At 48.2% G+C, this 25,258-nt stretch overlaps 1 protein-coding gene across 1 annotated transcript in view; it reads left to right on the forward strand.

The window, feature by feature from the left end:
- The window catches only part of Dscam1 (Down syndrome cell adhesion molecule 1), a 659,150-nt gene that overhangs the window by 24,817 nt on the left and 609,075 nt on the right, over positions 1-25,258 (forward strand). Inside the window, exon 3 of the mRNA XM_069321167.1 lies at positions 18,638-18,770. Coding sequence (XP_069177268.1) covers positions 18,638-18,770 — 133 coding nt within the window. The remainder of the gene's footprint in view (positions 1-18,637; positions 18,771-25,258) is intronic.

Raw genomic sequence — 25,258 nt, forward strand, 5'->3', positions numbered from 1 at the left:
CAGAGGCGGTGGCGCTAACAGGCCCGCGGCTCCCCACCAGAAACAAGGCTCAGAACTTCGTGGTAGAAGCTGCGTCCTCCACCACTCTGCTGTGCGAGGCGCAGGCGTCCCCCCCGCCCTCCACCAGGTACTGACATCACTCCTAATATCTTAACTTAGCTGGCAGGGAGGAAAGTTGAGGCTGGGCGCTGTATAACAGCTTGTTGCCTTGCTCCCCCTTCCCAGCACCAGCATGTTGCCTTCCCACGCCTCCAGGCTCCTTATTGGCGACTACATTCCACCTAAATTCACGGGACAACGTATTGGAGTGAACGATATGGAAGAAAATGCAGAATAGAACCAGTGAAGAGCAGAGGTGCCATAGATACAATCAGAGAACACTGTATAAACATCAGAGGTCCGCGGTTGTTCAACGTCCTCCCAGCAAGCATAAAAAATATTGCCGGAACAACCGTGGACATCTTCAAGAGGAAACTAGATTTATTCCTCCAAGGAGTGCCGGACCAACCGGGCTGTGGTGGGTATGTGGGCCTGCGGGCCGCTCCAAGCAACAGCCTAGTGGACCAAACTCTCACAAGTCAAGCCTGGCCTCGGGCCGGGCTTGGGGAGTAGAAGAACTCCCAGAACCCCATCAACCAGGTAACTTCGTGTGGGATCCCTCATGTTAAGTACTGTGGGAGACGTGTGTTTACTTGGGAAATTTAACTTACAAATACTCATGAAAGTTGTGGTCAGTTATGATGGCAGTGGATAGTTTTGGTAATGTTGAACAACTGGGGGAGAGGGTGGACGCTTGTAGTTAAGGTAATAGTTGGTATTCGTGGTATTGTTGTGATTGATGAGCCACATTCTGTTTTTTTTTTTTTGTCATCAGGAAAATTAGTCACTTCTAGGTAATGAGATGCACGTTCAGGCTCCTCTCTGTCTCGCCCGCCACTAACACATAAGGGTTTAGAGTTGTTTATCCAGTTAGGTTCTTGGCTAGCAAGGCTAGTCGGACAACACACACAATCATTGCTATTATCTTGTGTAGTCCTTGAGCGATTCTAAATTGTATTATGTTCTACACCGTTAAGTGTATTGAAACGAAATGAACATTGGGGTTAATAAGGGTGTTGTGGACAGAGCCAATAGGTCTGGCGGGGCCCCAGCTGCCCTCCAAGGAGACGGGCTCCATGTTGACACAGAGGGCCGGGGCTTCCTTCTCACTCTTCTGCCAAGCGCAGGCCAACCCACCTCCCGAAGCCAGGTGAGTACCCACCATCCGTACTCATCATGCCCACCCCTACGTATTTGACTATCGCATCATACTGCCTTGAATATATCCTTATCTGTCTTTTCGCACCCTATTTCTGACCCATCTACAATTTGCCCAGAGCTTCTCATATTTTCACCCGTCTAAATCTGGCTCTGAGTAGCATACTGTTCTGTGCCCCCACACTCTTACACCCTGTCCTGGGCACCCACACTCCTACACCCTGTCCTGGGCCCCCACACTCCTACACCACTACACTATCTTGGACATCCCACACTACTACATCACAACACCCAGCTCTGGACAATGTCCCTGCACTTGTCTTTACTGCCAGCCCCTCCCCTCCTAAGCTCTAAACTCCTTCCTCTACACTTAAACATCGACACCTTAGTTAGATCACAACACCACACAGCGTAACACACACACTTCGTTACACCCCCCCCCCCTGCAACACGTACACACATTCCTATACACCTTAACAACTATAAACCGCGATAACTATACATCTCGGCACTCGTACACCTCAACCACGATACTGGCGAAATTCAGAGTTTACAGATAAACGTCAACTATTGCGTGGTTCACCCAGGGAAATCAGTAACAATAACTGGTTAAACTGACGGATCGTAGTAGAGGCAGCAAGGGAGTGACTGTGTAACAGCTGGTTATTCCATAGTGTGGCAGAACACTCGCACGCTCGCGGACAAAGAAAATACCACGGTCACAACATTAAATTTACGGGTCAGTTCAATACTTGTGGGAGTGGCACAGGAGCGAAGAGGCAAGGTGAACTGACCTCTCGTACCTTTCTTTGGCGGACACGTGTGGCGCAGACCCCGTGGGCAGCAGCACGCCCCGCCTCCCCAGCAGGGAGAGGGGAGTAATAGTGCAGCAGGAGGAAGGCTCCTCTGTACCTCTCTTTTGTGAAGCTCAGAGCCACCCACCTCCACGTTTTGGGTACGTCCATTACTCTACAGTCTCCCATTTTTTATTTTATGATTGATGTTGGTGCTCCTGGTGTTATTTTTGTCTCTTAATGGCTTATTTTAACAATTGAAACGAAGGAATATAGGTTTTAGTTGGTTTAAAGTAAATATGGCGCGCGGAACCCCTACCCTAACACTGGTTGCCTGGAGCACAGTGAGAGTTGTGTAGTGTACCTGTGTATTATAGATGAGTTCCCCCCCCTTGCCGCTCTGCTCGCACCCTCCCCTTCCCACCTCCACCCTCCCTTACTCTTTCCTTCCCACGATCCCTTTCATTCTTTCCCTTCCAGCTCTCATCCTCTTGCAATGCTTGCAGCACTTCACTTCCAAACACAAATAACGTCCTTCTCTTCTCCCCATCCCTTCACTACCTGCTAAATTACACCTCCTGCTCTCCCTTTTCTCTACCCACTCTTATTTCTCACCACCTCTTCTACCTCTTCCCTCGTGGGTGTCGGGCCAGCAGACCCAGTCGGGAGCTCGGCGCCAAGGCTACCTTCCGGGGACAAGATCGACACGGTGAGCGTGGCAACGGTGGCAGACTTGGCTCTGGTGTGCCAGGCTCAGGGCTTCCCCGCCCCAGCCTTCAGGTACAAGCACACATAGCTCACTCTCTCTCTCTCTCTCTCTCTCTCTCTCTCTCTCTCTCTCTCTCTCTCTCTCTCTCTCTCTCTCTCTCTCATTGTATTTCTCTTTCCTTCCCTCGCCCTGACAGCTGGCTTCCCCATTCAATCAGGCTGTAGCCTTTTACGCCTACGAGGCAGCATGGCCACAACGGACCCGCCGATCACGCAGTTTACGAAAGAGCTTGGCGAGGTAGTTTTGGTCGTGTGTAAGCTAAAGCCTTGCTGTTATTGCTTGCTTGCTTGCTGTTATTGCTTGACGGCGCTACCGTCGTGTCAGTACTAGTGCAGTGCACCTGGTGCTTGGATGGCTCCAGGAGTTGGTGTCCTTGGGGCGCCTTCTCTGGCGAGGCAGCCTCGGATGTGGATAACTTTCTTTTGTGTTTATATTAACAGGCTTAGGTATATGTGTGGGGCTTCCTTATTACCTATTGTATATTAGAGATTTCAGGGTATTGATCAAGAGTTAGCAATGAGTTCATCTAATGTCCCCATCTCGCAGGATGGTTCATCATACATGGAATCGGGGAAAAACATGCGATGCTAGTCTAGTCTACTAGCCTACACTGGCCTACACTAGCTACTTTGGGTAGGTTACGAAAACATCTTCCAATACTCGTGCGTGAATGAAATAATGGGATGGAGAATAACTCTTAGTTGCACATGTTAAGATCATTGAAAGTACACTCTTTCATTAAGAGATGCGTAGTATGAAGGGGACCTGGAGGGAGAGGGAGTTCTCTACTTCCAATGTCTGGCATGGGGCCAGGCTGATGCCAGGCTGGTGCCGGGGTACTATGAAGTATACAAAGGATGGGACAATAACAAAGGGGATATCTGCGGGCCGCTCCAATCAACTGCCTAGTGGACCATACTCTCACAAGTCAAGCCTGGCCTCGGGCCGGACTTGGGGAGTAGAAGAGCTCTCAGAACCCCATCAATCAGGTATCAAGCAGGTATCTTTATATACAGGGTGTTTGAAAAGGCCAAATTGTCAGAACTCGTAACAATGGATTAAAATTGAGAAATAATTTTTTTTCAATATTGTTAAGCATTGTTTAGAGACATTTGCTTTCGAAAATGGGCGAGTGTAAACAAGACCGGCCTCTTATGGCTCAGTAGGCCTACTCCAGTCTTTCAGACTCCTTGTTTGACTGTCTACCTCTTAAGTGATATGTCGTCAATAGTGTTATTCCCGGTATGTCATAATTACCCCTTTCCTGTCTCGTGCTCTTCCTCTCACCTCCCTCAAGGGTAGCCTTCTGCCTCCCCCGTCCCTCATGGGGTAGCCTCCCCGTCCCTCATGGGGTAGCCTCCCCGTCCCTCATGGGGTAGCCTCCCCGTCCCTCATGGGGTAGCCTCCCCGTCCCTCATGGGTAGCCTCCCCGTCCCTCATGGGTAGCCTCCCCGTCCCTCATGGGTAGCGGCGTGTCCCACTGACCGGGGTTTTGGGCTCCACCAGAGCCCGTGGGTCTGTCAGGACCCAAGTTCGTGAGTGAGGACGTCGTGGGCTCCACCAGGCACTCCGGCACCGGCGTCTCGCTCTTCTGCCTCGCCCAGAGCCACCCTCCGCCCTCATACAGGTACACTGGCACACCTCGAGTATACCTGGAGGATACCTGCAGGGAGTTCTGGGAGTTGTTCGACTCCCGGCCTGGGGCCAGGCTTGAATTGTGATGATTTGATCTAGACTGTTGGTTGCAGTGGCCTAAGCAACACCCAGGTACACACAGTTGCTCTGGTAGTCAGGTACGCTGGTACACTAGTACATCAGTGATACACATGTGCACTCGTATACTCTTTACTGGAGTGAAGGAGGCACCGAGAACGTCTAGTGATGTCCTCATGAGTGCCACGATGGCGCCTGCTTGTTGCAATAGAAAATGTTGTTATTCATACAAGCCGTCCTCTTCAATAATAAATAGCATTTTGACATCAAAATTTCCAATGGACAAAATATGAGGCATCGTAAATCACAACGGCTTGCAAATAGGCCCGTTTTCTATGCGTGGATCCATCAGTTAGGTTAGGTTAGGTTCGGGCAATTTAGAACATAATTTTTGTGACTGGTCGAGATAACGGGCCGATTCATAATTAGTCATATATAGTACAGAATCAGTGTATACAATTAAATTACAGAATTTGTACAAATATTATGGAAATAGCAATGATAATCAAATGGGAATGACAAAATAGCAGTAAAAAAAACAGTGCATTACGAGGTACATTTGTAAGGCCCAGGTACAGTGTACAGCTGAGCACACAAGTCTGGTGCCGGCAGACGAAAGTAAAGCAGGGCAGGTCACCTAGAGGTAACGCGCCCTTGGAGGTCATTAGCTTGCTGGACTGTGGAAATGAGAATCGTCAACATACTCCAGCCCTCCATTTAATAGACTGGAAGGTCATAACTAAAGCCAGCGGCGGCAGAGGTACACACACACACACACACACACACACACACACACACGCGCACACGCACACACGCACACACACACACACACGCACACACGCACACACGCACACACACACACACACACAACGGACAAAATATGAGACCACAGGGGACTGGTAGCCTGGTGGATAGAGCGCAGGACTCGTAATTCTGTGGCGCGGGTTCGATTCCCGCACCCGGCAGAAACAAATGGGCAAAGTTTCTTTCACCCTGAATGCCCCTGTTACCTAGCAGTAAATAGGTACCTGGGAGTTAGTCAGCTGTCACGGGCTGCTTCCTGGGGTGTGTGTGTGGGAGGGGGGGGGGAATTGTTAGTGGTTAGTAACAGTTGATTGACAGTTGAGAGGCGGGCCGAAGGAGCAGAGCTCAACCCCGGCAAGCACAACTAGGTGAATACACACTAGGGAGAGGCTCCTGACTACTGGGGATCTTAGAACATTACTAGGCATCCCGATGACGGAGAGTTGGATACCATGGCTAACGGTAACTGCTGCTCCTGGGGGCTAGTTATCCCAGCAGGCTAACTGTCGCTACTGAGGGCTGGTTAGCCTAGTAACTGCCACTCTTAAGCTACTGCCAGTGACCGCCGCTCCTGGATACTTAGTATGTCAGTAATGCGACTATTAAATGATGATAAGAGCCGGTAACTCTAGGTGTTGTGACTGCCAAACAGAGCCAGTGGGATTCTCGCAGCCCAGGGTGCCCAGCCAGGACCTGATCAGGACGGCCCAGGCGCGCGGCACCAGCTTCGCCCTCTTCTGCCACTCCCAAGGTCATCCCGTCCCCGAGTTCAGGTAAACCAGCCACTGACGGTGAGGCTCTGTTTCCGGAGCCTCGTGTAACCTTCCTCATCTCTTAGACACCTAATTGGTTCGCACATGTGTAGCCAAATGAGGGAGATACACTAAATTATTTGAGTGCGTGATAGGGACACCAGATCGTGTGCAGACTGGTAGCGGCGTCATCCCGACTCTTGCATTACAAGTGGGCAACTTTGCCCTTGTTGAGACTTGGGTCATTATAGAACCGGTTTGCCAGTTGTATCAGAAAGTTAAAAGTTTTCAGACATTTAGGAGACCTTACAAAAAGATATATTTTATTTTGTACATTCCTTAGTGTGGAGGCGTGTTTACGGGCTGTTGGAAGCTAAGCTTAGTGTTAATGTTATTTAAATGAAGAAGAGAGGATGTGAAGAGAGCAACTGAACGACTGACGGACCACGGTGGAGAGGGGAAGGGAGGCTTCAGAAGGAGGAGGAGGAGGAAGAGGGAAGAGAAGGACCCTGAGAGGAAATTACTGTTTGTTTCTCATCATCTGTGTGGAGGAAAAAGCGTGGTGGGAGTGATGGCGTCATCATCAGTTGCTTTCACTTAGGAACATTATTATCTTTAGCATTTATCTTTATTTGTTACTCTTTTTATAAATTGAAATAAAACTAAGCAAAACGTTGAACAGCTGTCATGTGGTGTCGGGCATTGACAACGACATAAATGATGCTCATTTACACCTTCGACGGCAGAAGACAGTTGACTAACGTTGAAACAACGATGGGCCAACGTTATATAAGTTGATCCGGTACTACTCCAACACTGTTTACTTGTTGTCCGTGACAATATCAGTCGGGTGGTGCTCCGTGTACCTGGAGCCACGGAGTCTCCTGGAGCCACGGAGTCTCCTGGAGCCACGGAGTCTCCTGGAGCCACGGAGTCTCCTGGAGCCACGGAGTCTCCTGGAGCCACGGAGTCTCCTGGAGCCACGGAGTCTCCTGGAGCCACGGAGTCTCCTGGAGCCACGCGGTGGTCCTTCATTGGCATTTACATGGAATAATTATTGAGGATGTGACCATTGTCAACTGTGTTACACTCCCGCGGGGGGAACACGGTGCTGGAGTCTTGGGTCTCTCATGTGCTCAAGAGATGAAATCCTTCCGGCTATGTACGATTTACTCGCATGCATAAGCAAGCACACACACACACACACACACACACACACACACACACAATAGCCGAGGATACCCAAAACAAAATTGTAAATTGTAATCAAAAGTATGTTCCTTGGCATAAGACAGCATTGTTACCGGAACCAAATGTTTCAAACCGATGGAGTCAGGTGTGGGGTCTCATTCAGTAATAAGCTAGGGAGGGAACACGAGAAACTTGCACTAACAGTCTGATGGGAAAGGGGAAGGGAAGGATTAGGGGGAAAGCGCCAAGCTATTACGACTATATAGCACTTGGAAGGGAGCAGGATAAGGATTTGGGATGGGACTGATGGGAAAGAACGTGTAGAATCATCACCAAAGTAGCACTGTAGGTTGTACTACAAAAGAGAAAAGGTTATCATTATAGGTTGTTATACATACCCAATAGAAAACGGAGACGGTATATATATATATATATATACCGTCTCATATATATGAGACGGTATATATACATTACCATAATATTGTCATAATATTACCAACATAATACTGGGATACGAAATGACTAGAATGCTCTAAATTATATGGAAGGAAGGGTTCATTGGCCAGCAGCTACGAGGGCTGGAGGTAAACTGAATGCTTCAACGTTCGGTGAAACTATGTTAATAATGATAATAATTCTACACGTCCTTACCATGGTAAAGTTCGGCGAGTGGTGAGCCGGCTTATCATGCATCCTGCCCCTTGCCATAACTTTGGTGCTAGGTGCCACTGGAGTACAATTAATAGCTAATAACTTAGGTTTACTATAAATAATTCCCGAAGCTAAATGTAAGATTGATTTGATTTGGGAGTTCAGATAATGAACATAAATTATACACGAGTTTGCCTCGCTTAGATGACATTCGTTAATATTGAAGTACTAGACCACAGGCATATAAGCCTCATAACGCATCATGCCGCGGCGTCCATGCGCTCAGCGTCTGCGCGGCGTCTCTGGAATTAGCGGGAAGTTTCGTGGGACAAGACGGTGTTTTGTCTGGGTGAGAGAAGGGGTGACCAATTGCAGCTTGGTACGTCTGTTCAGCTTGAGTTCACGAAAAACTACACAACAAAATGAATGGCAGAAGACCTGTTATTCACGTCGTGCATCATGCTCTCGAACAGACATCTTCATTTCATCACCTCGACAAAATACAGGTTGAAAATCACCATGTCCTCCAGTGATTGCAAAATTCAGAAACCTTTGCGCAGAACCACAAGGTTCTGCGCAAAGGAACATGTTGTAAGGGATCACATGCGCATGCGCAAGGAATCACTTGCGCAATGTGGCTCAAGGAACCACATTGTCAAAAGGTACATCCACAATTCTATCTTCAAAAGACAAATTCTGAGTGCCCTCCCCCAATTTAATCTTTATTTTAATAAAAAAAAATTATTGAGAAACTGTAGAAAGAATACTATAGTGCGACGCTTCAGCTTAATTCTCAGGAAAAAATCCTCTGAACATTGGCCACCAAAGATAGCGAGGCCTTCATTAGCTTTCATTACCGTAGCATGGGCGACCTTCCGCTCCACTGGATAGTCAGTTTTCCAACCTCTCGGCAGTATTACATCGGGGTCACCCACGACGCTGATGCAGTCCCCGTCCTGCTCCAAGGATTTCAGCCAAGATATATCAAGCTATTGGGATATCCTAGTGTGTGTAATATTACATTGCAGTATGCAAATTTGAGAACACGGTGTAAACATTAGAGTACCACGACGCTTCAATCCTGTGCCAGTAAATGCGAGATACCTCGTTGGAAGACCCGTGGCAGCTATTAAAAAGTGGTTTCTGCTGGAGTTTCCGGATCAACCTCGCTGTGAAGGCGTGTGAGGCTTCTGACTATGGACTGTGAAGCTGTTTGTTTTCAACAAGGGAAAGCTAGCCATTGGCTAGGCTCCGGGAGCAGAAGAACTCTCGAAATCTCCCATAGTTAATCAACAGGTAATGAACCAGTTAACCCAACACCAAACTCTCATAACAGTAACACCAACACGCACAAACCTATAATGAACGGACCACTAAAATCCATTTTCCCTCTCTTCCTCTTGCCACATATATCATTTCCAGTTTTCCGCCTCCCATCCGCCCCCCTGCCAAGCCCGTGGAAAAAAAACCCCAGTTCAAACATTGCAGGTCATGGGCCTCGGTATAAACATCAGGTAAAGAAATCTTCAGGACATGGCATCAGACTTTTGTTTTTTGAAATGTTGCAGGACTTGGTGCACTATTCCTGGCTACGAGACGTAAGGGTGGGGATAGAGGCGGAGGGAAAGGGGGGAAGGGGTATTGTGGAGGTTAGATGGGCAGAGAGGAGGAGGAGGAATGGTTGGAAAGAAGTAGAGGATAAGAGGGCAGGAGAAGACGCCTAACCTATCATATAGTTTGACTTTAAATTAAAGACCGTTCCAAGAGGTTTCTTTACGGGCAATTCATGCCCGTGCCACCTCTTGGGTGGCTTAATGTCTATTAATCAATCAAGAGTTTTCTAGTTGAGGGGCTTGACCAGCTAGGCTGTTGATGCTCGCATCTTTTATTTTGATGTAGGGGGGCCAGATCTAGGCTGATCAGGTACAGTTTGTAGATATTCGTTTAGTTCCATCTTTAACAGCGTCACAGTAAAACCCTTGACATTCAGAGGGCAGGTTGTGAGGCCTTGAGCCCTTTAGGTCTAGAGATATTTGTGGGCATCCGTGGCATGGTTGGTAGGACCACGGTCTGGTATCTTTGAGACCCGAGTTCCAGTATCCGATGATACAAGTAAATGAAATATTGTTACCCACATTATTGTGGATAACTTTTATGCTTAAAGCTATCTCTCGGATACTTTTTAGTGGGATACTTGGCACATTTTTAACAGCCTTCTGGTTTTATAAATAATTTAATATAATTGTCTCTTAAAACATTTAGGTACCAGAGTTTCACGTCTCGTGTGACCGGTAAACAAACTAATGTAAAATATGACCAATGGCAAGCGGGGTACATCTGTCCCAACCAGCGTCGGGGCAGAAGACATGTTGACCCTGGCGCCACTGTGGTGGTGGTGGTCCGTCGGGTTTCCCGTGGCCCCACCTTGGTGTCTGACGAGAGATGTTGACGATGTTACTTACGGTGTTAAGCTGGCTATAGTGAAGTGGGTGTTGGGGTACCACAGATCCCGTTGGCTTGTCGGCGCCTAAGACACCGTTGGACGACCTCACTCGTGCCGTGGTGGGCGTGGCTCGGGACCTGGCACTCTTCTGCCCCGCCCAGGCCCATCCTGTGCCCCAATCCAGGTAGGGAACCTCGCCTCTTGTTTGAGAACTTTGAACTTTGAGAATGTAGGGCTGTCGGCCCTGCTGGTTGTTCCATCGCTTCCTGCTTCACTGTGGTTCCTGCAGCTTGCTTTACCAGATGATTGGCCTACATGAATTTGCTGGTCCACCTCCTGGCCGGCCATCTTTTGTCTACTCCACTTGCCGGTCCAGTTTTGTCCGGTCCACCTACCAACCAGTCCGCTGTTGTCTTGTCCACCTGCTGATCGGTTTGCTTTTGACTAGTCCACCTGTTGGCTGGTCCACCTGCTGGCTGATCCTCTTGTGTATGTGTAATACTGTCAGCAATTGATGTATCGCAGAAAGTGTTCACCTTTCGCCAACCTGTTGCGGGAGTGTGGGCGAGGTATTAAACAGGGTAAAGTTGATATACTGCCACTCTCCCTGTTACTCCAGCCAATACAGAGTTTGTTAACAAATGTAAGTCAGCACTAAAGCGTTCCCGACAACCTTGCCTGGAGCATACCTGGAGAGGGTTCTGGGAGTTCCTCTAATCCCCAAGCCCGGCCTGAGGCCAGGCTCGGCCAGACAAGCCGAGCTCACAGTCCAGTATCATAACGTTGTATGTGATAAGTGTCAATAGAACTGGATGACCGGAGTCATGAAAAATGGATCTGTACATTTTTTTATCCAATCTTCTTGCTACAGAATATATAAAAGCGTAACTGAATATATAAAAACGAAACAAAAATTGTAATAAAATGGACTACCGGTCACCAGGTTGTGTCAGTGAAGTGGTCAAGGTACGACCCATGGACTGGTATTGGTGAAACTTGTACTGGATTAAATGGTACTGTAATAAACTTTTCACGAACTTTAGCCCCGTTACATCATTTTCTCTCGAGCCACCACACTACACGAGGCCAGGAAACAGGTAGACGGGGTCACGTAAGCTAGACATTTAGCTTTATCTGTGAAACAAGCACGCACATAGGTCCTCGCGGCCGAGTCGACAGCGCTTGATAGTCGTAATTCGAAAGGTCCGAGTTTGATTCCCGGCCGAGGCAGAAACAAATGGGCAATTTATTTCACCTGATGTCTCTGTTCCCTCGCAACAAATAGGTAATTGGGAGTTAGACAGCTGTTGTGAGGCGCATCGTGTGTGTGTGTGTGTGTGCGAGAGACAGAGAGATATAAAAATAATGTAGTAGATATGATAAGAGAAAATTAGGTTAGTTCATAGAGTTTAGACAATCGACGGTTAGATAGGCGAGGTCCAAGTGAATAAATACACACACACACACACACACACACACACACGCGCTGCTTCCTGGTGTGTGTGTGTGGTGTGGGGAAAAAAAAAGTTAGTAAACAGTTGATTGACAGTTGAGAGGCGGGCCGAAAGAGCAAAGCTCAACCCCCGTAAAAACACAACTAGTAAACACACACACACACACACACACACACACACACACACACACACACAGGGGTCTGGTAGCTGAGTGGACAGCGCGCAGGACTCGTAATTCTGTAACCCGGATTTGATTCCTGAACCAGGCAGAAACAAATGGGCAAAGTTTCTTTCACCCTGATGCCCCAGTTACCTAGCAGTAAATAGGTACCTGGGAGTTAGACAGCTGTTACAGAGCTGCTTCCTGGGTGTGTGTGTGTGTGTGTGTGTGTAGAGGGGGGGATCAGTTAGTAACAGTTGATTGACAGTTGAGAGGCGGGCCGAAAGAGCAGAGCTCAACCCCCGCAAGCACAACTAGGTGCATACAACTAGGTAAATACACACACACGGGACCAAAGAGCCAAAGCTCAACCCCCGCAAGTACAACTAGGTGAGTACATTATTATCCACTGTTACAAAGCTTTCTTTTTCATTAGTTTAATGGTATCTTTCCTTATCTATTGTTATAAGTAATGAGAGATTTAGTGATCCGTGGTGGCATAGTGGGAGGTAGCGTGGGGGATGGCCGAGATGAACACTAGGTTGAGTGGCGACCTTCCTCCTCCTCCCTCCAGCTCCCGTGGGGCTGGCCGGGCCCAAGCTGGCCGAGTCGGAGCTCTCACGCACACACGGACGCCGAGCAGGAACCTCCTTCCCTCTCTTCTGCCAGGCCCAGGGTCATCCAGTGCCCTCCTTCAGGTAATACCTCCCCGTCACCTGTTTAAGGTAATACAGCACTATCCACTCCGCCCCACTCCCTGTCCTGCTCAACCACTTGAGCTGGACGGTAGGGCGACGGTCTTGCTTCATGCAGGTCAGCGTTCAATCCCCGACCGTCCAAGTGGTTGGGCACCATTCCTTTTCCCCCGTCCCATCCGAAATCCTTATCCTGACCCCCCATCCAAGTGCTGGCACTTTCCCCTGATAATTCCTGCGTCCACTCTGCGCAGGCCCCCCCCACTCCCACACCCCCCCCATCACACTCTTGTACTGGTGGTCCGTGCCCTCCCATGGTACTACGATAACATGGTCTTCAAAGGCAAGGGTGATCCATGCACATGTTGAATCATTTGCAAAACTTTCAAGTAGGTTAACTTCTTCATAACAACCAGGGGAAACTCGTAAGGGTCTCCAGACGGGGGATAATTACATTTGAAATTGATATACTGAGCGTTCTATTCGAGTACGGGTTACAGGCTCACTATAGCCCGTGCTACATGGAAGTTTTGTTCCATGTAGCTGAATCTAAAAAAAAACAGACAATATCAACGCGTACGAGGCATCGTTGTCACCGTTCCTGAAGCGTACGGGTAAGAGAGGTGCAGTTGTGTGGCACGAAAGAGGCGTGCAGGTGATGTAACGGCTACCGACATTCGGCTGTGCGTGATGGAGGTGGTGTAGTGTTGACTCACATTTGTGGACTTGACAGAGCCGGTGGGACTGTCGAGACCCAAGTTTCCCTTCACTGACACTTCCCGCAGCCAGTCCCTGCAGGCGGCCACCACCCTCACCCTTCCCTGCCAGGCCCAGGCGCACCCACCTCCACACTTCAGGTATTGCTACTAATTTGCTCTCAAGGATAACATTAAACTCACAGTAGGTACCATTCCTGGTCACAGAAGGCAGCGGGGAAACGGACGGACGGTGCAGGCAGCTTCATAACTTCATAAAGGCGGACATTAGCCAGGGTTAACTCTTGATGACCCGTCTGTGCAGCCAGAAATAAACGGTTAATGATTATTGGTCCAGCTCACAGTGGATCCTGATATTAATTATGTACAAGGCGTTTAGCATAATCGGCTGTATAACGTGACATACATGGGGCGGCATAGATAATGTGAGCTTATCTTCTCTGGCCATCACTTGTTTGACTAAACTCTGAACACAAAATATATTTGAGCAAGGTTGAGGATTTAAAAAAATATATATTATTTTCAATGACCATATGTTGTTTGTGCTTAAGGAAGGCTTCTTGTTCCTCACAGTTGTAGTTAGTGTACATTGAGGTAACTTATGGGATGAATGTGTTGCGTGGTTCCCCCAGAACCCGTAGGACTGTCTGGGCCCAGGTTCCCAAACATAGACCTGTCGCGGACGCAGGCACGCCGGGCTGGCTCTGACTTCCCACTCATGTGTCAGGCCCAAGCACACCCGACGCCAGCCTTCAGGTAAATACTCCTGTGTTCTTATGGTAGTCAGTCGTGGCGTCCTACTGCTAAAGGGAGCTAGGAAGATGAAGGGAATGTTCTTGCTTGAGGGATGGTGTGACCCTCCGGCACCCATAGTGACCCTCCGGCACCCAATGCCACTGCCAGAACCCACTAAGTGCCTCTTGATTCACAGGCTTAGTGTTATTGCATGTGAGCGAGACTGTCTTAATAATGGTACTGTATTTTGTTGAGGTTGATAAGTGGGAGTAGTCGTCGATACGACCTGGTTCATAAGCGGGTGTGGTCGACCTGGTTCACAAGAGCGTTGTCGTTGGCACGTTGACTTTCATGATTTGCGAAGTTGCTAATGTCGAATTTCTATACAGTTTAGTTAAAGAATGTCTTGCCATAATGGTGAGATCCACCAGTGGGATAAAAGCACCTTGTTCACCACCACTTGTTGTCTTGCAAATTTAAGCACCACATTAGATGTATATTAGCAGACATATTACCACGTAGGTTTTCCATTCCATACCTTTGCCCCAGTACCCGTGGGTCACTCGGCGCCCAGGTTGCCTAGTAAGGACGTGTCGCGCACCACCTTGGTAGAAGCTGGCACCGGCTTCTCTGTCTTCTGCGACGCCCAAGGGTACCCAACTCCCAGCTTCAGGTAGGCCGCAACCTGCTGCTGCTGGCGCTGCTCGCTGCAGGTAGGCAGCCTCCTGCTGCTCGCTGTAGCCCCTAACATATCCTTATAGTCAGGGGCCTAGGAAGGTTCAGGGGGCCCAATTGGGAACAATTCTGACGAAGCCCCCTGGTTCACAGCCAAGTTTTATTCTTTTAAGTGAAATGTGTTACTAAACTATGAATTGATTTTTGTTTTTAAATTAACATGTAATGGAATGGAATGGAACTATGAGGAGAAAGCGCCAAGCCATTACGACTATATAGTACTTGGAAGGGGTCAGGATAAGGATTTGGGATGGGACGGGGGGAAAGGAATGGTGCAAATTAACATGTAAGTGAACAACAGTATTAGGAACAAATTATCTTTTTAGGATTTCTAAATAGTTATCTTTTCTGCGACATTCATGAGCGAACTCACAAAAAAAACAAATATCCTGTTCTGAATGTTTTGTCTCATATCTGTGTTCTGTCTTAGGGAACTCAACAACATAAAAGATTAGTTCGCAAGTTTGTGTTGGTTTATGACAAGACTTTACAAGGTTTGGTTCTGTTATGAGGCAGTTTGACTTAACAAAACTTGAGTAGCTTACCCTAGCGCGGGGTCCTAATTATAGGAGCCAGTTGATCCAGCTGACTTAGAGCCGCTACAGAGTCAGTTTACTATAAACTGACTCTGTTTATAGTCAGTATAATAAAACAGAATCTCCCAAGTGTGAGAAGAACGGAAAGGATTGTTTGATGTAATCATCTGAGAACAGGACGCATGAACTTGAGAAGTTATACATGTGAATGTTGATCATCATGATGAAAACTGTTGTACGTCTTAAGGAAAACTGACACCAGTCTGAAGAAGCACTGGCATGCGCTTTGTAGGTGAGTATCGTGCGTCGTCTTGGGAACTGTCATGCGCTGTACATGTCGCCTGGCATGTCAAGCTGTCATAAGCTACCCTTAGCGTTATTATTAGTTAGAGGGCGCTGGTAATTTTTTGTAAGTATTCAATTATATGAAGGTCAAGAATCACTTGAGTTTTCCCCCCTTGGAGTTCTGTTTTGATTTGTTTTATTGAGTGTATAAAGATGAGGTTACAGTGTGTGTTTGAACTTGGAGACGGTATGGGCGTGTTTGACGGTAGGTGATGGTAGGGGTGTCGTTGCGGGTTTGTAGGTGACGGTAGGGGGTGTCGTTGCGGGTTTGTAGGTGACGGTAGGGGGTGTCGTTGCGGGTTTGTAGGTGACGGTAGGGGGTGTCGTTGCGGGTTTGTAGGTGACGGTAGGGGGTGTCGTAGCGTGTTTGTAGGTGACGGTAGGGGGTATCGTAGCGTGTTTGTAGGTGACGGTAGGGGGTGTCGTTGTGGGTTTGTAGGTGACGGTAGGGGGTGTCGTAGCGTGTTTGTAGGTGACGGTAGGGGGTGTCGTAGCGTGTTTGTAGGTGACGGTAGGGGGTGTCGTAGCGTGTTTGTAGGTGACGGTAGGGGGTGTCGTAGCGTGTTTGTAGGTGACGGTAGGGGTTGTCGTAGCGTGTTTGTAGGTGACGGTAGGGGGTGTCGTAGCGTGTTTGTAGGTGACGGTAGGGGTTGTCGTAGCGTGTTTGTAGGTGACGGTAGGGGGTGTCGTAGCGTGTTTGTAGGTGACGGTAGGGGTTGTCGTAGCGTGTTTGTAGGTGACGGTAGGGGGTGTCGTAGCGTGTTTGTAGGTGACGGTAGGGGGTGTCGTTGCGGGTTTCACTGTACGTAATGATAGGGAGTATAGATTCATGTGAGTGTGACAGTAGGTAGAGTTGTTTACGCAGGACCCGACTTGCATCCCAACATTCAGACGCTGGGTAACGATGCATTTTTGTTTTATATTTTTTATTTTGAAAAGAATACGATGAATATAATTTAAAATTCTGCCCTAAACGCTATGCGTGTTAGTGGCTTTGCAAGAATGTAAAAATACCAATCTTGACGTAATCTCACATGTCCGTTGTACCTTCTTGTAAGTAAATATTATTATTATTCGTAATGTTATTACATTTCTAATTGGGAGTTAATTGTGTACTTGTGGGCTAGACCCTGTAGGGCACACTGCCCCTAGGCTGGCCAGCGAGGACTTCACCAGAGGCAAACTCAAGGCTCAAGGCTCCAGCTTCTCCCTCTTCTGCCAGGCTCAGGGCTTCCCAGTCCCAGCCTTCAGGTAACTGGGTCACTTTGCGAAGCAATTACTCTTCTAACTCGTTTCCAAAATACTTGTAAATACAAAATAGATCCATTTGTTAAATGTTGAAGGTGTTGCAGGAGTACGCGACCCTTTGTGCTATGTAAATAGTAAGTAACGCGTAGGAATGTATTAATCAGTTGAAGTGAACAGACGATGGTGGTGCTTCACGCCCGCTACATGGCTCCTTGTTTCTCATGTCGTGGGTGTCCCGCAAACCTCACCTTGATAACGTGCGGATTGCTCGTCCAGAGCCGGTAGGTCTGTCAGCCCCCAAGTTTCCCGGAGAGGATGTCTCCAGGTCCAAGGTGAAGGGTGCAGGCACCAGCTTTTCTCTCCCGTGTCAGGCTCAGGCGCACCCCGTACCCATGTTTAGGTAAGTTTGGCCTCATTGGGTGATATGTCACCTATTTTTGTTCTTTAGCTGCGTGTGAATTTGTTTTCTTCACGGCAAAAGCCAGGCTCGCTTGGCTCGCTTTGGCCAAGTTGGGAAGTGAGAATGGCTTACTCACCTCCCTTACTGGAGTTGACTTAGTTGCTACAGTACAAATGTCTGATGTGAAACTTGCAGTTTAACAGGGAGTGGAAAACACAGTTTTCATTTGTTTTATTTCAATGGCCGGGAGTCTTAACCAGTGCAGAACCCACAAACGGATATTATTATCCCCTCAAACGAGACCCTGTCCCAACATCCTAGTAATATTTTATGTTAGGGGCCTACGTAATATAAAGGTCGAACGTGCATGTGAATCAAATTTTAACGGTACTTTGCACACTTGTTGAATGAGGGTGTTGGTATGGACAGAGCGGTGGGAGCATCAGGCCCCAAGTTTCCGACCCGGGACAGAGTGTCGACGGACAGGGAGGAGAGCACCAGTTTCCCCCTCTTGTGTCCGGCCCAGGCTCACCCCCCACCACGCACCAGGTATTGCTGCTTTGTTATAGTGCTTGGTTGACTACTGGGGTGGCGAGAGTCACTGTCAGTACCAGGACCTTGGTATGATGGAGGAGGGGCTCTGGGCTGGCAGTATGGGGGGGAGGGGTATTCAGAGGCAATACAACGTCTGTCTGTTAAGGTGAGTTGTATTTGTCTTGACCTTCCTCCTTCACTCCCTCGTGACACACACACGCACACTTGTTCACACACCGGTACTCTATTTAAAGTGGGAAGGACACGAATAAGAGCAGAGGTATAAACTAAGTAACAAATGGGCCACGAGAGTAATATAAATAATTCATTTAATGTGAACGTAGTAATGTAATGAAGCGAACTAGGGAAAGTGTTGGAGGCAGACTCCACACTCAGATACAAATATAGATGACAGATCTCAGAAGGTTAGAAACCTGCCCGACTTAAAGGACAATTACAATCTCCACAATCACAGCTAAGTAAACACACACACACACACACACACACACACACACACACACACACACACACACACACACACACACACACACACACACACACACGTAAAATGTTTACACATCATTTAATTATTATTGTCTGCAACCCCCCACATTCCTCCCTACAACTATCACCGTCCTCATTATTACCCTTCTCTACCAACCTCCGTCACTCGCCATACAAAACCACCCGATGCTTTTCCGTCAGACCCCGTGGGCTTCTCAGCGCCCAAGTTCCGGTGGGAGGAGCGGGTCAACACTCTGCTGACGGTAGTAAAGCCTCGAGCCACCGACGTGTCCATCTTCTGTGAGGCTCAGGGTTTCCCGGTGCCCTCCGTGCGGTAAGCCGGTCCTGAGTGTGACCAATTGTCCCGACCATGTTACGGAGAGGGAAGGAGAGGTAATGGGAGGAAGGGTGAAGGTGATGATTATTAAGAGGAAAGTGACGGATGAAACACAATAGTGGAAAAAAAATGTTTATAGGTATTTCTCGTCTTTACGTTACATGGAAAGCGGCTGTGTGTGATATGAAATGGTCTCGGGGTAGTATTATAGGTGTGGCGCTGTCTGGCCGCCACATCACAGTACTCCAGCCAGACGCCAGGGGGTGAGAATGGCACTTGTCTGTCATAGCTGGCCAGATTGTAGGTTCTTGTGAGCGAGCCACAGTTGTGTCACCGTAGGACGTGCTGATTCTGTTACTGTTCGTATCACCTCTCGTGGTCACACAGTTATCAGAACTTAGCAATTTGTTGTATGAGAGCTGGTATATGTTGGTTCTTATCTGTGTGATGTACCCAGAACCGGTGGGCATCTCGGGGCCCAAGCTGCCCTCCAGCGACAAGCTCCACTCCGAGATGAAGGCTTTGGGCACCACCTTCTCTCTCGCCTGCACCGCCCAGGCGCATCCTGCGCCTGACTTCAGGTAGGATAATCAGTAGCCATAGCTGATGCTAGGAAACAAAGGAGTGGCTATAGCTGATGTCATAGAGGGCTAGGAAACAAAGGAGTAACCATAGCTGATGTCATAGAGGGCTAGGAAACATAGCAGTGGCCATAGAGGGCTAGGAAACATAGCAGTGGCCAGGGTTGTGGGTATTGTACGTGGTAATCCCAGCTTCGTTGGGTCTCCTGGCGCTCTGCGGGAGTGGGTGAATCGGGCCTGGCTGAGGCTCCTGGTGTATGGGAGAGGTAATTCTGGCCCCAGTGTGATTAATTGTGAATAAAGAGGTGGACGGCTATTGATAATTTTTGCTCGAGGAGATGTTTTCAGGTTTATATTTCTTTGTTTTAACCCTTTGTACACGAGTGATAAATCCTTGAAAGACCTTTAAAATGATATAAACATTTAAACATGTGTTATTTGTGTTTTACGCGTTTTGAACGAGTATTATTGCCAAGTAATTTGATATCGTTGGAAAGATGAAATGGGATTGTGTAATTTATTTCAGGTTTTGAATATCTCTAAAACGTACTACAAAATCACAATTTTGAAAAGATTTAAATATATGAACTTTGTAAAATTTGAATTTGGATAAAAAGAAAGTACGAAATAGTAAAGCCCGTTTCTTTGTGTACTGGGTGGAAATTTAATCAAAACAGGATACAAACTATTGGGAATCTTTCAATTAAGCTACAAAATGACGTTTTGAAATTCCCCCCCCCCACCAAAACAAACAAAATGCTGTAAAAACAAACAATATTACATCTAATTATATAACTATGTATGTACACTTAAATGACTAGTGTATAATAAATCTGATTTTGTTTTGTTTTCATCGCAAATATAAACTCTACAAATTGTCAACACCAGAATTTTCGATGTTTGTAGCACTTTTGTGTACGACTTGACAGTAGTAAATGAAAAGATAAACGAGCTGATTTATTTCATATAAATCTCAAAATGCGGCTAAAAAAATAGGCCTACTTGTGACACCGAAGATTAAAATGAACCTTCAGAAAGCTGGTAATGACACCCCATAGGAGGTCACTTGAGCCTAGTTGTCCTCGTCTAGCTGTCCTCGTCTAGTTGTCCTCGTCTAGCTGTCCTCGCCTAGTTGTCCTCGTCTAGCTGTTCTTGCCTAGTTGTCCTCGTCTAGCTGTCCTCGCCTAGTTGTCCTCGTCTAGCTGTCCTCGCCTAGTTGTCCTCGTCTAGCTGTCCTCGTCTAGCTGTCCTCGCCTAGTTGTCCTCGTCTAGCTGTCCTCGCCTAGTTGTCCTCGTCTAGCTGTCCTCGCCTAGTTGTCCTCGTCTAGCTGTCCTCGCCTAGTTGTCCTCGTCTAGCTGTCCTCGCCTAGTTGTCCTCGTCTAGCTGTCCTCGTCTAGCTGTCCTCGTCTAGCTGTCCTCGTCTAGCTGTTCTTGCCTAGTTGTCCTCGACTAGCTGTCCTCGTCTAGTTGTCCTCGCCTAGCTGTCCTCGTCTAGCTGTCCTCGTCTAGCTGTCCTCGCCTAGTTGTCCTCGTCTAGCTGTCCTCGCCTAGTTGTCCTCGTCTAGCTGTCCTCGTCTAGCTGTCCTCGTATAGCTGTTCTTGCCTAGTTGTCCTCGACTAGCTGTCCTCGTCTAGTTGTCCTCGACTAGCTGTCCTCGTCTAGTTGTCCTCGCCTAGCTGTCCTCGCCTAGCTGTCCTCGCCTAGCTGTCCTCGTCTAGCTGTTCTTGCCTAGTTGTCCTCGTCTAGTTGTCCTCGCCTAGCTGTCCTCGCCTAGCTGTCCTCGCCTAGCTGTCCTCGTCTAGCTGTCCTCGTCTAGTTGTCCTCGCCTAGCTGTCCTCGCCTAGCTGTCCTCGCCTAGCTGTCCTCGTCTAGTTGTCCTCGACTAGCTGTCCTCGTCTAGCTGTCCTCGTCTAGCTGTCCTCGTCTAGTTGTCCTCGCCTAGCTGTCCTCGCCTAGCTGTCCTCGCCTAGCTGTCCTCGTCTAGCTGTCCTCGTCTAGTTGTCCTCGACTAGCTGTCCTCGTCTAGTTGTCCTCGCCTAGCTGTCCTCGCCTAGCTGTCCTCGCCTAGCTGTCCTCGCCTAGCTGTCCTCGCCTAGCTGTCCTCGTCTAGCTGTTCTTGCCTAGTTGTCCTCGACTAGCTGTCCTCGTCTAGTTGTCCTCGCCTAGCTGTCCTCGCCTAGCTGTCCTCGCCTAGCTGTCCTCGCCTAGCTGTCCTCGCCTAGCTGTCCTCGTCTAGTTGTCCTCGCCTAGCTGTCCTCGCCTAGCTGTCCTCGCCTAGCTGTCCTCGTCTAGCTGTTCTCGTCTAGTTGTCCTCGACTAGCTGTCCTCGACTAGCTGTCCTCGACTAGCTGTCCTCGTCTAGTTGTCCTCGCCTAGCTGTCCTCGCCTAGCTGTCCTCGCCTAGCTGTCCTCGCCTAGCTGTCCTCGCCTAGCTGTCCTCGCCTAGCTGTCCTCGCCTAGCTGTCCTCGCCTAGCTGTCCTCGTCTAGTTGTCCTCGCCTAGCTGTCCTCGCCTAGTTGTCCTCGTCTAGCTGTCCTCGCCTAGTTGTCCTCGTCTAGCTGTCCTCGCCTAGCTGTCCTCGCCTAGCTGTCCTCGCCTAGCTGTCCTCGCCTAGCTGTCCTCGCCTAGCTGTCCTCGTCTAGCTGTCCTCGTCTAGTTGTCCTCGCCTAGCTGTCCTCGCCTAGTTGTCCTCGTCTAGCTGTCCTCGTCTAGTTGTCCTCGCCAAGCTGTACTTGCAGGGAATAATTGTGTTCACAGGTTAGGGAAGGCGGGATGAACTACACTACACGTGGCATGTTACTAGTGTACTATCATACAGCAGTATATTAGTAACAGTACAGTAGTAGAGATGGTAGTGGGTAGTGGTCATCATTCCACTGTTGTCATTAAAATGATCATATTCGCGACGGAGTGAGGCGTCTCTCCCACCGACCGTTCCCCGCTGACAGCGCAGCGCTAATATTCAGAATTTCTTTAAGTAACTTTTTTCATTTTTTTTTCAGTCAACGATTATAATGAAAATTTGAATTACGTAGTAATTCAATTTTATTCAAGATATGCGAATATGTCTGGCGGGTGAGCACAGTTAGGGGGTTGTTGACTTAACGTGCGCGTGTGTGTGTGTGTGTGTGTGTGTGTGTGTGTGTGTGTGTGTGTAATTACCTAAGTGTAATTACGTAAGTGTAGTTACAGGATGAGAGCTACGCTCGTGGTGTCCCGTCTACCCAGCACATATAAAAACGTTGATGTAAAGGATAAGATCAGGGAGGGAACCATTAAGATGGCTTCCAGCTGTCAGGCACAGGAAGTCTGGTCAAATATTTCACAGGATACAACAGGATAGGAAGCGGTGGTCAGGATAAGGATTTGGGATGGGACAGGGGGAAGGAATGGTGCCCAACCACTTAGACGGTCGGGGATTGAACGCCGACCTGCATGAAGCGAGATCGTCGTTCTAGCGTCCTGCCAAGTTGCTAGTTGGAAATTCTCACAACTAAAGTGTGCGTGTGAGAGAGAGAGAGAGAGAGAGAGAGAGAGAGAGTGAGAGTGAGAGTGAGAGTACAGTTGGGGGTTGACTTACTGGACGTGTGTGTGTTGGTCAGAGGCGCTGGGCAGCTCGAGACCTGCTCTCCCCGTCGAGGACACCGTCAGCGCCAAGCTCAAGGCCGCCGGGGACAGCTTCGCCCTACCGTGTAACGCCCAGGCCTCGCCTCCACCAGCCTACAGGTACCCTCCCATCCTGGCTCCTCCTCCCACCCCAACAGGTGCAGGTACCCTAATGCCAACTTGTGGGTACTTTCCTCTTGCTAACATGTAAACACGTCACCCTAAAGGAGGCCTTTAGTACTCTCTTATCACCTTGCTTCAAACACCTTAGTACATGTTAGTATATTTGAAGATCAAGAAACACCATGGAGTAAGTTTGACTATATATGTCCTTAGTATAGTGTAACACGCGGTTACCTGCCTTGAAGATGATTTTTTTGTCAGCGATAAATTAATGTTTTGGCGACCGGAATGGTCTTGCCTACACACCATCCCTTGCTTAGGATTAGCTGTTGGTTGTCAACGCCTGTGAACTTAGTCGTTTACGTCTCAATTTTGTTAGGTTCGTGTGTTAATGCTTTCCGTGCAGACTCCCAGTATCTGACGCGGCTCTAACATTGATTAGTGTAAGCTCCGCCGCTCTGGAATCCTGGCGATCCCTTGAGATATCACGTGTCTATGAAGGTTCTTAAAATGAGCACTTCCGTATTTGTTGGTCACTCCGTTTACAACTTGGCATTATTACATTAATTTGCGGCTGTTAGTACCGCTATGCATTCAGGCTCATGGAAAGTGTTGATGACAAGTGGCTGACACAGTGTGTGAGAGGCAGTGTGTGTGTGTAAATGATTGGTGTGCAAATAAATAAATGTTTTATGTGTGTGGCAGACCCCGTGGGTAGCTCTGCTCCTCAGTTGCCTCCCCGAGACACCTTGAGTAAGGAGGTCACTCATCAGGGACTCAGCTTCACCCTTTTCTGCCATGCCCAGGCCTTCCCCGTCCCTACCTACAGGTAAAACCCCCTCCAAAATTTGTTCTGAAATATGTTTCGCTGCGAGCTTCCCGCCTGTCCTTATGGGCTCAGGGACGCTTTATCTCGACCGTTGGTGGTGAGTTACAGGGCTTCATTTGTGCGTTGGTGTATCTCCTGCCAGCCTGTGGGTTCCTTCTATTGGCATAGGAGTACAGTTTTCCTGCATATAAGTACCTCCTAACAGCCGTTAGGTTCTTTCTCATTAACTATACGTCCCTCCTACCATTCTATTAGCAATCATTTATTTAAGACTATAGTTCTCCCATCTCCTTGTGTCAACATACATACACTTTACATGCGCCTCACTGTTATTCTAAGCTATTCAGGACACACCGTAAAAGTTGTCGAGTAATTTAATTTCGGGAAACCACGATGGAATAAGTTTTGCGGGAGAATTTCTTATTGTATAATACAACACAGTGTATCGCGACGTCTTTTTTTATGTTGCTACAGCGTTGTCAAGATCTGTTCTCAGCGACGTAGGGCTACTTGGTAGAGCACTTTAAATAGCTTGTGTTCTTGTTCTGCACGTAAAACTGTTATTTACATCCTCATTGTATTTTGTTCTCGTGTTAACACCCACGATGAAAATTTCGTGTATCTGAATCATATATTACAGAGATATGCGAAGGTTCCGTCGCTATAAGGTAGCAAGTCACTCTGAGGTCTTCACTAAGTTGTTGAAGCTACGATGAGCGCCTTCTGATACCCTTTGTATAGTTTTTAGTCTATCATTGTTTGGTATTATTATTAATTCAGTACAGAAAGTACTGTCGTGCACCGAGTCTTCAGGTAGGTCATTTTCGTTTATGAAATTATTAGTAAGAGAAAAGATGGGCGAGAGGCAGGTGAGGTGAGTGAGAATGAGTAAGTAAAAGTCAGTGTTATGTATGTGGCAGACTCTGTGGGAAGCTCGGCGCCTCAGCTTCCACCACAGGACACCGTCAGTAAAGTGGTCACTCACCAGGGACGCGGCTTCTCTCTTCTATGCAACGCTCAGGCTTTCCCCGTCCCATCCTACAGGTAAACCCTACACGCGTATTATTATCCCTAGCATGCTCTCCACCTGTCCTTAGGAGCTCACAAGGGAAATATTATGATCAGTGAGCTTAGGTCGCATGTGTTATGAAGTGTCACGACGAACCAGGGTGCTCTCTTCCAATGGATTCTAGCTTCGTGCGGTACCTTACTGCTGTAGTCACTTACTTTATTGATTGTAGAGTCAATGGGCAGCTCGGCGCCCAAGCTGGGGGTGGCTAAGGGCACCATCAACGCCGTCACGGTGGCTGCCAGTACCAACTTCTCTCTCACCTGCGACGCTCA

Source organism: Procambarus clarkii, chromosome 9 (genome assembly GCF_040958095.1).
Source record: "Procambarus clarkii isolate CNS0578487 chromosome 9, FALCON_Pclarkii_2.0, whole genome shotgun sequence".
NCBI classification, from domain to species: domain Eukaryota; kingdom Metazoa; phylum Arthropoda; class Malacostraca; order Decapoda; family Cambaridae; genus Procambarus; species Procambarus clarkii.